General features: G+C 43.6%; 3 protein-coding genes across 3 annotated transcripts; all 3 read right to left on the reverse strand.

The window, feature by feature from the left end:
- Positions 1-1,399: 1,399 nt before the first annotated feature.
- nppa (natriuretic peptide A) lies at positions 1,400-2,315 on the reverse strand. The gene is made up of 2 exons (XM_028993382.1): positions 2,158-2,315; positions 1,400-1,693 (listed from the first exon to the last, which is right to left on the reverse strand). Exons 1-2 carry the CDS (start codon positions 2,269-2,271, stop codon positions 1,400-1,402), a joined length of 408 nt encoding a protein of 135 aa, XP_028849215.1. The 5' UTR covers positions 2,272-2,315.
- A 1,711-nt stretch (positions 2,316-4,026) lies between these two features.
- On the reverse strand, positions 4,027-4,689 carry nppb (natriuretic peptide B). Its single transcript, XM_028993390.1, has 3 exons — positions 4,456-4,689; positions 4,120-4,336; positions 4,027-4,031 (listed from the first exon to the last, which is right to left on the reverse strand). The coding sequence occupies exons 1-3, from the start codon at positions 4,624-4,626 to the stop codon at positions 4,027-4,029; spliced, it is 393 nt and encodes a 130-aa protein (XP_028849223.1). The 5' UTR covers positions 4,627-4,689.
- A 1,749-nt stretch (positions 4,690-6,438) lies between these two features.
- Positions 6,439-7,087, reverse strand: nppal (natriuretic peptide A-like). Its single transcript, XM_028994652.1, has 3 exons — positions 6,944-7,087; positions 6,643-6,856; positions 6,439-6,551 (listed from the first exon to the last, which is right to left on the reverse strand). The coding sequence occupies exons 1-2, from the start codon at positions 7,025-7,027 to the stop codon at positions 6,647-6,649; spliced, it is 294 nt and encodes a 97-aa protein (XP_028850485.1). The 5' UTR covers positions 7,028-7,087; the 3' UTR covers positions 6,439-6,551; positions 6,643-6,646.
- Between the last annotated feature and the right edge of the window lie 8,954 nt (positions 7,088-16,041).

Consider the following 16,041-nt stretch of genomic DNA (forward strand, 5'->3'; position numbering starts at 1 on the left):
TTCTGATTTGGAAGCTATGTATTGTGACAAGAATTTGAAGGCAACACGAGGTCCTGATTACTTCTGGTCATCTACTCAATAACCTGGAAATTTGCTTGTTGGGGTAAAAAGTGGATGAATAGAACCCTTGTTGGACTTTTTTTTTTTTTTTTTTTTTTTATGAACCCTACAGTGATTTGCTGGGTAGCCAGTTAACCTCAATCTGTGTTAAGAAAAGTGATACCTATTTAAAACATTTATAATATGAATTCCCTGTGAATGCATCAGCCTCCTGTCACATCCAGGTGTCTTTAGCGTGTTAGAGCTACTTTCATTGGCAATATAACCAGTATTATTATTGTTCCTAAAGCACTTTATTAACATAATTTGGCAAAGCCTTTGTAAAACTATTTAGCTTTGATTTAGTGACGGCTAAATGTGTTGGTCAGTTGCAGTCTGGAATGGACAGCTGCTATTATGGAGACCATTTTTTTGTCTACAACCGCAACAATTAGAAAATAAACGAATAAAAAAAAGACTATAGTATCAGCCATCAGACAATTATTATTTGACATCCCGGAATGGCCCTTGAACCGGCATTATGGGAGATGTGTTGAAAGATGACTGCACCAGGATCCTGGTGCCTTGCTGCAGTCAGGAGAGCGTTGGAGCAGGTAAGTGTGAAGTGGGAGCAGATGGCAGGTCTCCTCCGTTCTCTGCAGCATTCATTTGGAACGTCTGGGGTCGTCTGCCCAGAGTAATTGTAGGCTTCTCACGGTGTTGCTGGCCTGTTCACAGCCCAGGGAGCCCTCTGTGACGTGTGTGACAGCGCGCTAGAATTTGATGAGGTAACTATACCTGAGGAGCATCAGGTGTTTTGGTAATGAGACGGGTTCGGCCGCCATGACGGGGCTCTTTGCAGAGTAATGGGATTCGAGGCTTTAATGAGTCTAGAGGCCTTTAATGGAGCTTCATCCAGTGCAGGTGTTGACAATAGCAGGGCTAACAGCAGTGTTAATGAGCCACGGGAGCACAGCCCATCTGTGTTAGTTAAGTTGAGTCCTGCAAAAGTTCACATCCAGAGGTGACAAATTTGTATTTGCTTTACATACAGGTAGACTGGGTGGTTACAGTGACCTCTAATTTAAGACTCATACACAGTCTGACATATATTGTGTCTACATATTACATAATCCTATGGTTGTAAAAGTAGAACTTTTGTTATGGAGGAAAAAATATATAATAATCCAGTAGAGCGGAATTTACAAAACACAGTTCCATCGGGATTCCAGTAGACTTCTTAACCTGAATAGAAGGGGGAAAAATTATTAATGCCAGTACCTCTCACTATTTAATATATAACTATATATAAAACAATTTAAAACAATAATTGCTGGCGTAATGCTAGTGCGGTGTAGTTCTAATTCATTTTAGATGCACCTTTATTGGTGTTGCAGCCCAAGTTGCTGGAAGAGCCGATTCTGTCTAGTCTCCCCCCAAAACAAGAGGAGAAACCTTTGCTCCTGGTGGTCATGAGGAGGTCCAGCAGCCGGTTCTTCTGGGCTTGGAGGGCCTCCTGGGGGTTAACGTCCTCTGTCTGGGTCCTCTGGATGTCCCTGTCCCAGGCCGCACCCGCCGGGCTGGCGTCTGCATCTGGGTTTGCCTCCTCATAATCTGACGCTGCCAGGTTCTCCTCCAGCTGCTGAAGTAAAACCTGATCTCCGCAGTAGACACGTGTGTACATTTATTACAACTGATTCTTGACAAATATAAATGGTTAAAATATTAAATAATTAAACAAACACAATTTATATTCTACTTTAGTTGGGTGGGTGAAATAGGCTAAATATATATTGTCTAAAGCTAAACTAATATATTGTTAACAAATATAAGAATATTCTCATTGTGTTTAGTCAATCTGAGTAATCTTTTATAGACATAATTTTATAAAATATAAAATTTTTATATACACAGAAGCACTACTCAGAATTTCATTGTGGGATGTAAGAACCCAGTAACAAGCTGAAGTCTAATATTTGAAGAAGGGTTTACAATAGAAGAAGGGTTTCCCCTCCGCACTTTTCCACTTTTTTTTTTCTCAGTGGTGTTCCTGGCCTGAACCTAAAACCCAGAAATGTTCTTTTAAAAAAAAAAAAAAAAAAGTCAGATTTCACCTACCTTTAGCTTGGTCAGGCTGTTGGCAGAATACGGTCTGTTGAGAAAATGGGCCATCACCAGCACCTGTTGGCAGAGCAGCATTAGTAGTCCTGATAAAACGACCGCTTGGACCATTTTGAAGTTCTCTGTGGCTCGGTGAGCGTCCGGCTTGGTTTCTTTAGCGCCTCAGCCCTCTGGGCAGGACCTCTGGCAGTCCGTCACTTTTATAGTTGCACCAGGGACAGTCGCCTGTCCTGGGCTCATCACCCGAGTAATTGTCTGAAGTGCATTCCAACGCCTCTCCCTGATAAGCCCACTGGAAGATTTCCTTTTTAAGTGGCCCGCGGTGAGGCACGCGATGCTGTGCCGTGGTGACCCGTACACAAACAGTGGCCAGGTGACCTCAGGAGTGGTCTTGAGGAGGGCCCTGTGATCCACCCATCCGTTGGCATGGATGCCCCGCATACTTGCCGGCCTTGGACCTGCGAAGAGCTAAACTGCTATCTTCCTAAACTAAATATACCACAGTAGCTTACAATCATGTGAGTGTATTTATAGTTCACAAAACTGAGAAAGGCTTTCTTCATCGGTTGTGTACATTGTCATAAGTTTGATCAGTTCATAGAAGTGAATTGATATGTAATGACAGCTTTTTTCTTACATCTGTAATAAGTACATATAAGAAGAACACATCCACTTCATGTGTATAGCATATAAGTTTACAACGTGCCTTTTGAAGAAAAAATATAATAACAATAAAACATTATCAAAATGATCAGAAATTGTGTGGGTTGTGTTTTTTTTTATATTTTTACACATAAAACCCTTTTAACACATCTGCATAAGTAAGTTTAATGTATAAAAGGGCCATGTTATTTTAAAGCAATACCAGTGTTCCCGTTGGTTTTCACTGGTTATATGAGGCTTATAAGAAGTAATTTGACACCACTGTCCGTTTCAGATGAACTATTATAGACTAGACAGACAGTATTAACAGGTGATTGTAAAAAGGACAGGGTTAGAATATATGTGATTCGTGTCTCTTATTCCATTATCTGTTTGAATTTTCCTTTTGGAGTGGACTGCAGCGTCCAGTCATTCATTATTAACAGCTATGGCTGTGATGGGGAATATATAGTCACACTCGTCACCATTTGATATTTTATGGACTATTTGAACATCCTCTTGAACATTTGTGGTCTCTCATATGGTTTCTTGAATCTTAAACCATATTAAATAATGACATAAAACACTGCAAAGGCATGCAGTGTATGTTGTAAATTCATAAGTAATTATGAATTCTCGCCAACAGATGAGACAGAAAACAAGTTTCCTTGCGGATATGTCGAAAGGTTTAGGAATTTTTGAAGTGGGCAGAGACGGGCTTCCTCTGTAGGCCCAGCAGGGATCAGTGCCCTGCAATTCCCTCCCATCTGATTGGCTGCTGTCCATGGTGCTGAAATGCTTCATATGGAAAGTAGGTTTATATATGTGATGTATATGTGTGCATGTGTGTGATGTAAGATATGTGTATGTATGTGATATATATGTGTGTGTGTGTGTGTGTGTGTGTGAGAGAGAGAGAGAGAGAGAGAGAGAGAGCAATATGGTAACAGACGTGCGTCATGTTTTTTTTTTTTATTTTATTGAAGTGCACAGCGTCACTGGATGAAGAACAGAATCTTTTATGAAATGAATTGTAAACTTTTATTCAATGCCTTGTCATAATCATTACAGCGACAATTACATCTATTTCTATATGTTAGAATGTAGAACAATTACTGGACAAACTTCAATAAATATCGAAATAAATATGCATAAATAAGGGTACATTTTTCGAATTAATTAAAATTCCTAACGGCGTAGATTCCATAAGACTTCGTTTTCTTCTCAACCTGGAATATATGAGAAAAGAAACGGTGAGATTCTCAGACATCTGGCATTTCTTTCGAGACCGTGAGGGCTGGTTCACGCCGCACTTACTGGACCGGCTGACCGTGTTGCACCCCAGAGAAGTCGTGGACCCGATCCGGTCGATCCGTCTCCCGAAACAGCCGGAGCCGCTTCTCTTCGGAGCCGAGTTGCCCCGCGCCGTCTTCAGGTCCCGGGCGGACAGGACAGCCAGGTCCGGGTCCTCCGGCCGGCCTGCGTCGGCCCTGTCTGCGGGGGACGCGGATTCTTCCAGGCGCTGGAGGAGAAGCTGTGGATGGATGGAGGGAGGGAGGGAGGCAGCAGTTTAACCCACACGCACACACGCACACACACACACACACACACACACACACACACAAAAAAAACCTTATAGTCCCTAAAAATGACCTTTAAGACGTCCATGTCTTCAGGGGTCAAGTCCTGGCTTTGGAGGGGGTGCGCGCCGGACGGGCGCAGGATGAAGAAGGACAGCAGGCAAGCGAGGGGAATGTTGAGAAGCAGCATTTTTCCTCTTCTTTTTGCGAGGAAGGAGTGCACTGGGGGTTTTCTCGGGTCCATAACTCGGATTCGTGAGACCGGCGCCTTTTATACTCGCGGGAGTTGTGCGCGGAATTCGCCTTTGCATTCTCGCACCTCGCCGCGATAAACCGGCCGGTCGGAAATGCGTCCTTATAAAGGTCGGTTTCGGGAGATAAGGCCCATCGGAGACCCGTGACACCCCCGTCCCACCCCCACGCAGCGCCATCTCTCTGTCGGGGCCTTACTGTAAAAAGGGTGAAGTTTACTGGAAGGGGGCGTGGACTCTTCACTTCTGGCGTGTGTGTGTGTGTGTGTGTGTTCGTGTGTGTTTGCAGAAAGACAAACTCCGTCGCCACGTGTCCCCTGTGCACCGCAGATTCCCATAATAGGGCAAACCAAGTCACTGAATTAGTGACCATATTTCACGAATTCACTGTAGGCGTGTGTGGTTCCTTTGGAGATGCTGCTTTTAGGCTAATTGACAGGAAGTGACAGAGTGTCCACTGTCTCCTGTCCATAGATTGATGGATTTATGGACGGATGGACGGTCCGTGTGAATAATAATGAACTGAATAGTGCCCTGTGTTCCACATTCATTCGTTCATTCTTCTTTTACATTTACAGCAGTCATCAGACGCCCTTACCCAGAGCGACTTGGAATCATAGGGACAGGGACAGTCCCCTGGGAGACACTCAGGGTTAAGTGTCTTGCTCAGGGACACAATGGTAGTCTTCTGGGTGTCTTCTGGTTCATAGGCAAGTGTCTTTGCCACTAGGCTGTTCTCCTTTCTGTATTAGAAATGCAATTCGCTCTACTTCAGTCTGAGTTGTTCAATCACAGAGAAGATGAAGGTGGTGGTTCCAGCAGCATTGTTCTACCACCAGGACCCAAACCAAGTGCGTTCTTGACAGCTATGAATATGGCCACGGTTCGTCACTGTCTGAGAATCTTTAGACACATGATGGCGTTGCGTCATGCTGTGACCGACCTTACAATTCATTCCAGAATCTCGGTGACACTCGCCTCACGACACTGACTGCCAATCAAATGCCTTATAAAGCTTCACACATATTCCGTTGTTGCGTTTCTCCTCTATCTCCACTCATGGGGCTCTCAGATAGTCAAAGCCAACGTTGCTTTACATGTTACTCATTTCAAAAAAACTTTCTGAGCCTTCTTTTGAAATGCAACGGCCTTGTTTTTTATGTGATTCATAACACAGATCATTATATGACATATGAAAGGATCCAATGTGGACCTGAATTATTATACAGATGGTTTAGGTGCATTTCTGAAACCCCTTCATTATGCGATGGATCCACATTTACTGCCTGTTCGCTGCCCTTTTGACTTAGTTTTTGAACCGTGGCTCCTCATAAATGATTAGAAAATGTGGAATTCTGATTGGTGGTTTAGTGACTTTGAGTGCTGTGTGCTGTTCTTCACCTCCAAACTCTCCAACGTGAAGAGATGTTTCCCAGACATGCAGTGAAATGGGCTTCATGATGATGACTTTGATAAAACGTCGCATCTAGCAGGACCAGCTGGCCAGGTTCTGACTAGGAGGTCTTTTACTGCAAGCAGGAGAACATCTGGGATGCACCGCATCTAAGAATGAAACCACTCTCATTCGTTTGGAACTGGGCTTCGAAGGAACGAGCTCCACAACGTACGTTTATTATGCAAAATATTTATTTCGATGCAGTCATTAGTCGCCATTTCCACAAGTCTCAACAACAAAATAAATAACAGTACAACTGTAAAAAAAAAAAAAAAAAAGCAACTTAATCTGAACGTAAAAAATATAGATATATTTAAATGTCTAAGCCCAGTCGTTTCCAAAAAGGAAAAGGGGCTCTAAGAAGCTAAATTGCCACTGTAAACTTCCAGGGAGCGTGGATCCGTCCTGCATCCTGCCCGGAGACTTCAAGTAAAGGGGTGCGCGCAGAACCCCGGTTCAAACCTGCAAGAAAAGCGATCGTTTCCCGCGCACTTTATTACTGCAAGAAAACCAAAAAAGTCGAATTTTTAAGACGGAACGTCCTCGAACGTACCTGCTCAGCATCCCAGGCCGCTAAAAGAACCGATTCTTTCCAGCCGGACGCCGAAGCAGCTCCGCAACCCGCCTTTCTTGAAGCGGCTCCAGGAGCGCTTGGACGTCGTCAGGATGTCGCCGAGGAGCCGCGCGAAGCCGCCGTCCTCCCGGGACTCGGCCGCCTCCGGGCTCCGCTCCCCGGTCATGTCCTCCAGCAGCAGCCGCTCCAGGCTCTGTCGGGACACAAGGGGCGACACGACACGAGCTCAGGAGGGGACCGTCGCGCGTCCCCGCCCGGCCGGCCGGCCGGCGGACGTTACCTGGAGGTTGGTGACGGGTTTGGCCGCGGCGACGTTCAGCAGCAGGAGCGAGGAGACGCACAGGAGGGAGATGCTTGCGACCATGGTGACGAGCCGTGTGACGGGTGGCCGTCGCCAGGTGCGCCCTTTATACGCGCCGGCGACCCTGACTCACGACGCGGAGAGCGAATCAGGAAGATTCGTCTTCGTTTGGCCGAGGGCTCTGCCTCGATGGCCCAGGTATTAAACCGGCGACCCGGAGGGATCTGGCTGCTGCCTACTTCAGACCTAATGATTCGTGACTCCGGAGGGCTTTACATCAAGCACTGACTTGAACATCCGCCTGAACTGGCACTGAAATTGTTCTGGGCACTTTGGCACATTGTTCTGAGCAGTTCAGTTCCAGACATGGGAGTCTCTAAAGCTATACAACACAGAACAATATGCGGTGTAAAACAGCGAGTGAACATAGAATAAAATGGAATAAATTACCAGGGAAAACACAAAACATGCAGGATATACAGTACAGGCCAAAAGTTTGGACACACCTTCTCATTCAACGTGTTGTCTTTATTTTCATGACCATTTACGTTGGTAGATTCTCACTGAAGGCATCAAAACTATGAATGAACACATGTGGAGTTATGTACTTAACAAAAAGTGGAGACCTGGCCTCCACAGTCACCGGACCTGAACCCAATCCAGATGGTTTGGGGTGAGCTGGACCGCAGCGCAAAGGGGTCAACAAGTGCTAAACACCTCTGGGAACTCCTTCAAGACTGTTGGAAAAGCATTTCAGGTGACGACCTCTTGAAGCTCATCAAGAGAATGCCAAGAGTGCAAAGCAGTAATCAGAGCAAAGAAACTAGAATATAAAACATGTTTTCAGTTCTTTCACCTTTTTTTGTTAAGTACATAACTCCACATGTGTTCATTCATAGTTTTGATGCCTTCAGTGAGAATCTACCAACGTAAATGGTCATGAAAATAAAGAAAACACATTGAACGAGAAGGTGTGACCAGCTCTGCATGCATCTGCTTCCTGTGATGTGGAAACCTGATCATGTGAGAGGGGATTGTGCTTCGCGCCCAGTGATGGCTGTTGAGTCCTCGGGCTGTCCTGAAATGAGTGTGATCCGCAAAAGCCACGCGCAATATAAAAAAATGAGCTCGACTGCGGTTTTCACAGAGGTCTTAATTATTTTGGAATATCAAGTTCGGTTAAGGACTTTAACCATCTATGCAAACAAGTCCAGCAATTCTGTGTTGTACAGCATTAGGCAATTTTGGTGGATTTGTTTAGTTTCATTTTCTGAATTTAGTTCAATGACCCCAGCTAAATGAGTCTAGTATGCCTGGTCTGCCGCTGCAGTGAACAGTCGTCTAGAATGTTCCACAGCCCATTCATAACACGTATAGTTTCAGAATACACGTTCAGAGTACGTGAATGTGGCTCTGAAAGCAATGTTTTTTATCGCCATGGCCAACACACTGTCACGTGCTGATTTTCCAGCCTCCATAACTCAATGAGCAGCAGTTGCCTCCATGGAGCAGAGTTCACAGTGATTTGGAGGCTAATTGCTAATTGAGATTTTTAATGAGAGGGTCCACTGGGGCTGAGAACAAACATAATTTATTCGTGTGACACCATAATATTGCCCTTGTGTGACGTCTCAGAAGGTCCGAATCTGAGTAGGGGGTATGCAAAACGTCATCACCCAAATAGTGATGGCCGTTTCGATGGGCCTTGTTCAATGTTATTCATCAAACGTTCATAGAATATGAATACAAATCATATGAATAATATTGATATGAAGAGTAAAAAAAAATGTTCAGATGTTCTCAGACAAACTCTGATAATTGCTTGACTTTGGATGTCAGAAAGAGCACTTAAACGACAATTAATCAGTTGATCCCACATGGCCGCCGGTCCCTGTACCAGATTTGTAATCGTTTTCTCTCTCTCTCTCTCTCTCTCTCTCTCTCCCTGCCTCTTGCTGAGTGAAATGCCCCCACGAGGTTTTTCTGGTGAGGGGCAAGTTATGCTTCTTCAACTCAAAAAGCCCCACTCATTCGTGCGATCCGCAGCGCCAGCTCCCCCATACCAAATGAAGATGGTCTGTGGGCTTGTCACAACCCTTTGTTAAGCCGCCGCCAGTGGCATTTTTGTTTTTCGGGTGGACTGTAACTGTGCCAGTGCTTAATAGCCGGTAAGCTTTTGGTTGATAATTGCTCAGAAAGTCATACAGCTAACTGAAGGGCAGTCCGGTCAGACAGCACCGCTTGCAGGGTAATGTATCTTATTATGCCCTGTCCTGGTGAATGCTCTCTTCCGATTGGCTAAACAACCAACTGATTAACCCCAATAGAGATGCCAACCTTATGATTTGGGTAAGGCCTCTGCATTGGGCGTGCATGTGTTCGTCCAATGGAATCCAAGACCTGATGATGGAACAGGTCGGCCGTTAGTCACCCTTCCCCGATCCTGAGATGTCACTGCCGTTGCTTGGTGGCACTCGCAACGCTGTCATGATGACGTTGTTGTATTTGCAGCAGAAGTCCTAGTTGGAAGGGATTATTATTTTTAAAAAAGGGCCTTCTGGATTAATACTGGATGCCCATGAGCTCTTTTTGACAATCATTAAAGATGCTAAAAATACCAGTTTGAACATGCATTCAGCAAACTCTGTCAGGTGGTTGACTTTTAACCATCAGTGACAGTTGGATATTTTTGGAGCTCAAACGCCAATTCAATTTTTTTTTCTTCTCTTTGGCTCTTGAATTTAAACAAACATTGTGCTTTATGACACTCATATATTGAATAAAAATGATTATAAGTGCAGCACTGACCTCTGGACGCTGTGTGGAGAAACTATAAAGGTCATATAGCAGTACGTGGGGAGAAGGCAGGCTGGGCAGATGGTGCCCTGGGCTTTTGTGTACAGTGGTGTGCTTCTGAACTAGGCCGCCTTGGGGGGGTTCGATGATTGAGGAGCAAAATTAAACAGACTGACTTCTCACCTCTAATATTGAATGTGAAGCACTTGCAAGAGGTGAAAAAATATGGCCTTAAGTAGTGCTGACTTTGTGCATGAGGTTTCTTAAAGCCATATGGCATTAATAGTGTCAAATCTGACCCAATATGAAGATTACTAGTCGTCTAGTTGGTTAATGTGAGTAGGTTCATTCCAGCCTACACCCGTAGTTGTTGCTGACATCTCACAGTTGCTCTAGACACATGCAGGCATTGAAGGTATTTCACGGCCAGTGGGTCAGCGGAGAGCCAAGCCCGCCGTAGGTTCCTGAAGGGTTCTCCGATGGACCCGCCTCCGTTTTTAGAGATAAGGTTCATTTTGCGGCATCGTGCTCAGTATATTTAGCCGCAGCTGCTGCTATTATTAACTCTTGGTCACCGACGGCAGACAAGGAGAGAACATGACATTGTTGTCAAGACATTGTCATGCGGTCTTGTTTTGGGACTTAGCACTAGATTACACATTCGACTGTGTCAGTGACTTTTTGTCATTGTGCCACTGAAAACTAATTGCTACCTAAAGCCTAATGAGGACAGAGTAACCTTGCATAGGACTGTGGAAATGACCAGTGATAGATTATAGACTGCAAAGGGATTTTGTTAGAAATTATTTTTTTATAATTTTGCATTTTAGATTTGTTGTTGGTTTTATCGCATGTTTTATATCAAATTTGATGGAACAATAGCAATTCTCCAAAAGACTTTGTCCAGTCTAACAGAATTCATTTTGGATTGGTTATTTAACATATGAAGAATGTATTTCATCAACATTTTTACAGATTTGGGAGATGATGAATGATGAATATACATCATTATACGAGGCTTGGTTCATTTCACATGTTCTCATTTTCCTTCTGCTGTCTCCTGCCAGTGTCTGCGTCTCTCTGCCTCTTCTATCCTCATGACCCAGTCCTGCTGTCATTTCTGCTTGGTGTAAGAATGCAAAACCCTTTCTTCTGCTGCCAAGAGAAGTTTCCTCTAGTTGAGATGACTAAATTGAAGCACCTTTACAGCAGAAGTCTAAACTCATCTCATTATTTATGTCAAACTATATAAATGCATGTTCAGAACTGCCATGGTGACCATGTCCAAAAAGTTGTTTCTGTTTTGCATATACTGGTGTTTGTCATTATTCCAAATCGATGCAGTTCCTTTATGTGAAAAGCATCCATGTGTTACCATTAAATGGTTTTGTGTATGCAGGGAAATACGGCATTGAACTGGAGACAAATGTTTTTACTATTGTTTTTTATGTGCTTTTAACATCTTTCTAATGGCCAGACATGAGACATGGTTATAGCTGAGGAATGTCATGGAATGCTTTCAAGACACTGTACGTTATTTGGGTGTATATCTGATTAGTCATTAGTTCAGGAGTTAAAACAACTGAAAAGCTGCTGTGAAAGTTATCACCAAAAAATTTCTAACCATCTTATCAAGCGGTTTATATTGTTGCTAGGCAACACCATTCAGTTGGCAATGAGTTTGTCATATAAAGATTGTAAAGCAAGGTAAGTAAGGCAGAATGACATTTAGAGACAATGCTTGTCAACCCAGCACAATGCAATATCAGGTGGAACAATTATGTCAAATAAAGCAATAAATTGTGAATTGGCGTGGGTTACAGAGACTTTAGCAATTTCATTAAACAAGTTTTTGGTCAACAGCAAGTTACAGCTGGCAAGGAAAGCATCAAAAAGTACCATGCATGATCGCAGCATCAACATAACATCCACACAAAAACATTTTGTATATAACTGTATGGCATAAAGCATGGAACAACACTGAAAATAGTTTGAGAAACTTGTCATACCCCTAAATATACATGCATGTGGAGGGTTTTCTTCACACAGGACCTGGAGTTTCATTAAAAATGTTTACACAGCAATACTGACCAGTCCAGGATCGGACTCAAATATTTTGTTATGATGGGATAATTCCGAATACATTGCCACACATGTATTCTGTAATGTATGTGTGTGTACATGTGTTCATGTATTCTGTAATTAAATAAATCAGAAGGTTTCTGGAATGCATGTAAAATACTTTTTTGACATGCATCTGTAAAACAGCTGTGCTTTATTGTTATTTCCTTACTTTCCTTTTGTAGCGCAGCAAGTTGGTGAACGGACCAGAAACATGTGAAAGATATATATTATATACTTTTGATTATTGTATTAAAGTGCATCACCTTTGCATGCATTCTGCCATGTCCTAATCCTGTTGACACCACACCAGCAACATCACATCATCTTTCAAAGATTAGGTTGTATAACAGACATTAAATAATTTGTTGTAAATTAAATGTTTTACTATTCATGTATTATATTATTTAGCATAAATATCAGTTTCCATGAAAGCCCACCCCTGCATTAGATATTCTGTTGATTTCACTCTGTGCAAGTCATAGTCAAGCCTTCAAAGGTTTCCTAACATACCCTCATGTGTATTCATGCACACTGCTCCATAACCTTTTGTTTTGGGGTTTAAAAAAACACAGTTTAGTTGTCCTTGGCATGGTACAGATGGCATAAACCAGAATAAAAAAAACATTGAAATAAAAAAAAAAAAAAGCTTCAGATGAATGTAATGCTGGCAATATTTGAATAATGTATTAGTGTTGCTTTTATTTCCCAATGATTCCCAATGATTTTAAAATACGTAAATCCTGTGATCATAGTATACAGCAGTTTTGCCAATAAGATGCAAGAGGACTGCAGTCACTGGAGTTACTGGTTCTTAACACACCAAATCTGTTGTCCTCAGGAGCTGCTTTGGTGTCATTAAAATGTCTTTAGCTCACCCACCCGGTACCATGCCCACAGCCCTGACAGATATCTATGACTTTACCTCGAGGCAGAAAAACCCTCCTGCAGGGACTAATGTTCAAGGAACAATGAGCTGAATTATTAAAATCACGAGCTCCTCGCACCGAGGCGCACATTCGCGCATTCAGACCGCTGGGACCGCTGGGACCTCTGTTCCGTCTTTCTCCTGGGCGTTGGGATTTAACCAGCTGCCCCTCATGCTTTGCTTTTTAAGCCAGCGTCAACAAAGGAAACTGGGTTTTAGCGGCTTACCACCAACTCAGTTTTCTTCGGTGGGACTCATTTAGACTATCGGCCTTAGCCAGTCGTAAGCTGCCCGCATTGAAACTTAATTTCAATTAAATATAATTACTTCTTCTTTTTTTTTTGGCCTCGGCATTCGCAGCTAGACACAAAAGGTCTCAACGGTCAAGCTTGAATTTAGAGTCTGGACATGAACAGGATAGATGCAGCGACGATACAGAATCCAGGAGAGAGGCTTTGCTTTGTGGCTTGACGCGTTGCCTCGTTTGGGGGGAAGACGTTTTGGAGCGCAGCTTCCAGAGCTCCGCTGTAGAAGACCTGGCCCCAAGATACGCTATAGAGGGACAAGACGTTTAATGACCCAAAGAATTGTCCCCTTGAAAAAAACAAGTGAACCATATCCATGCAAAATAAAAGATGATGGAAGATCAGACCGACCTGAGATGCCTCAAGTAAGAGGTATAACCAGTGAGAATGATTGGAGGTGAGATTCTTGGTGCTGACAGTTAGAGTAACTAAGAGGAACCAAAAATGATCAAATCCCTGGGTGCAGTGTTAATGAAATTACCCAATGAGCATCTCGTGCTAAGGAGACGTGACATAATGGGTGATTCATGCCGCACGGCGCGTCTCCATGGAGCCCTTTCGGCAGCGGTGAGTGTCTGAGGGTCTGGTGTACTATATGAGGAGGTGGTAGGGGGTGGTGAGGATCCCTGCATTAGCTCATGATCTGCGGAAGGACTGATGGGAAGGGAAGGCAGGCGTCGTGCTGCAGCCCCCGTGACAGTTTTATCATCCAGCGGAATGTGCCGACAGTCATTTCCACTAATGATTCTGCCGGCTTCCACACCTCAGGATAAGAGAGTGTGGCTGACATGAGACTCACCACGCCAACCAGAGGGAGACAGAAAGTTAGGCACAGAGTGAGACTTTAAAAGAAGGAGAAAGAAAAGAAGACAGCAAGGTGACAATCTTTCAAGGTGCGATTGTTGAGCCTGGCGCCAATAAAATGCAATGTTTCACTCGAAATGTCCTCCTTTATTTGTTGTAGTTTAGAATTCTCCCGCCCTGATGGAGCCATTATGCACTCAATTGCTCATTCAATTCTCAATTTCCACAAGGTGTCGGGTCAAGATCCCAGGTTCTGGCTTCCGTAATCGAGATGAACAGGCGTTAAAGAGCTCAGGTCACATCACAGCAGTTGACTAAGAGTCGCAAAATTAATGATGCTCCTTCAGTCAAAACAGCGAAAAAAATTGAGAATGTGCTCCACCATAATCTTTTTGGAAACACGTGTGAATAAACGTGGATCCATTTTGGTTTTGCTATTTAAAGACACGCAAAATAGAAGAACTGATGGAGAAGAATGATGGACGCCAGGGGATGAGGTTGTTTTTATTCAACACTGCCATCTACCTTTTGAAACAGGTACTACCGGTGGCCAATACATTCTGGAGATCTTTTACATTTACGTTTACAGCATTTATCGGACGCCCTTATCCAAAGTGACTTACAATCAGTAGTTACAGGGACATTCCCCCCCTGAAGCAACTTACGTTTGAGTGTCTTGCTCAGGGACACAATGGTAGTAAGAGGGATATGAACCTGGGTGTTCTGGTTAATAGGCGAGTGTGTTACCCACTAGGCTACTACCATCCATCTTCTAATATTATATCACCAAAAGAGTGCTTGTCCACCTTTTTAGGTACATCCACCATAGACAAACTTTGCACAATCAATGGTCTGCCAATCAATGGTCAGCTTTGGATGAAATGTCTGCCTTTTTACCAGTCAGTGCCAGCCAGTGCCAGTCAGTGATCGTCGTCTTTCAAGCGAATTTTGTATCCAGTGCTTTTACCAAGAGTGTTTGGAAATCTTCCTGCTTGCATAGTTATGTATTGACTCCTTTAGCGTATGACCTCATGTTTGTGGCCAAAAGCAATCTGTTTGACGACACGGCAGAAAAACTCCTATCTGAGGAATCCAAGATAATGGACAGGAAAAACGTATGTAGTCTGTCATCTCCAGCGGTTGTGTGTGTATGCGCACATGTTGTCTGCCCACTGTCTCTCACACATGCATCGTGGCTGCTGAAAGGATGAAGTGTTTACAGGCCACAGCGCTGTCTGTCATATGACGCCACAGCGGTGCAAGGTTTGGGATTCATGAGATCACCAATCCCGTAAGTGACAGGAAACACATGCTCTACACCGAGTCGGTGACAGGGCCACTTTCCTACAATGCACATGGTCTGTTGGCATAGACCGCCTGTGACATAATCCCTTCTTTCTTTAAAAGAATGTGAGCATGGTAGTCAATTGTCATGCAAATCCGTGTGGCGTGGGGCTTGAAGTGAGGTGGTTCTCAAAATAACAAATATACCTCCCTTTTGCAAGCAAAACTGAGAACAAAATTTCATTTTTACAAAACCAAACTGTTTACGGTGATGTACCCAGTTCCTTTGGCATTTATCATATGATTCCATATAACACAATAGTGTAGGCAATTACCAGAAATGCAGTCATGTAAAGGGAGATTCATTAGATCAAAGCTTATTCTGGATTGTATATGAACATAACCAGACTCATGGGCAGTGGTGGCCTAGCTGTTAATCAGAAGGTTCCAATCCCAGTCCGCCGAGGTGCCACTGAGCAAAGCACTGTCCCCACACACTGCTCCCCGGGCACCTGTCATGGCTGCCCACTGCTCACTAAGGGTGATGGGTTAAATGCAGAGGACACATTTTGTTGTGTCACCGTGTATCACAATGACAATCACTTCACTTTCACAGACTCTGAAACAAAAAGGTAATTACAGTCAGTCTTACATACCATTTCCATAAATGGTTCTTTTTTTCTTGACTTACTTTCATAAAAAAAACACAAACTGTAGCCTTCTGGACATTTGTAGGCCTCTGTATGAATTGCAAAGCTGACTGGAATAAGCAGACCTGGACACTGTGGAAAAACAAGTACACAGCAGATGCTGCCATCTAGTGGTACAAATCTCAACTG

The sequence above is a fragment of the Denticeps clupeoides genome, chromosome 10, assembly GCF_900700375.1.
Source record: "Denticeps clupeoides chromosome 10, fDenClu1.1, whole genome shotgun sequence".
Taxonomy (NCBI): Eukaryota; Metazoa; Chordata; class Actinopteri; order Clupeiformes; family Denticipitidae; genus Denticeps; species Denticeps clupeoides.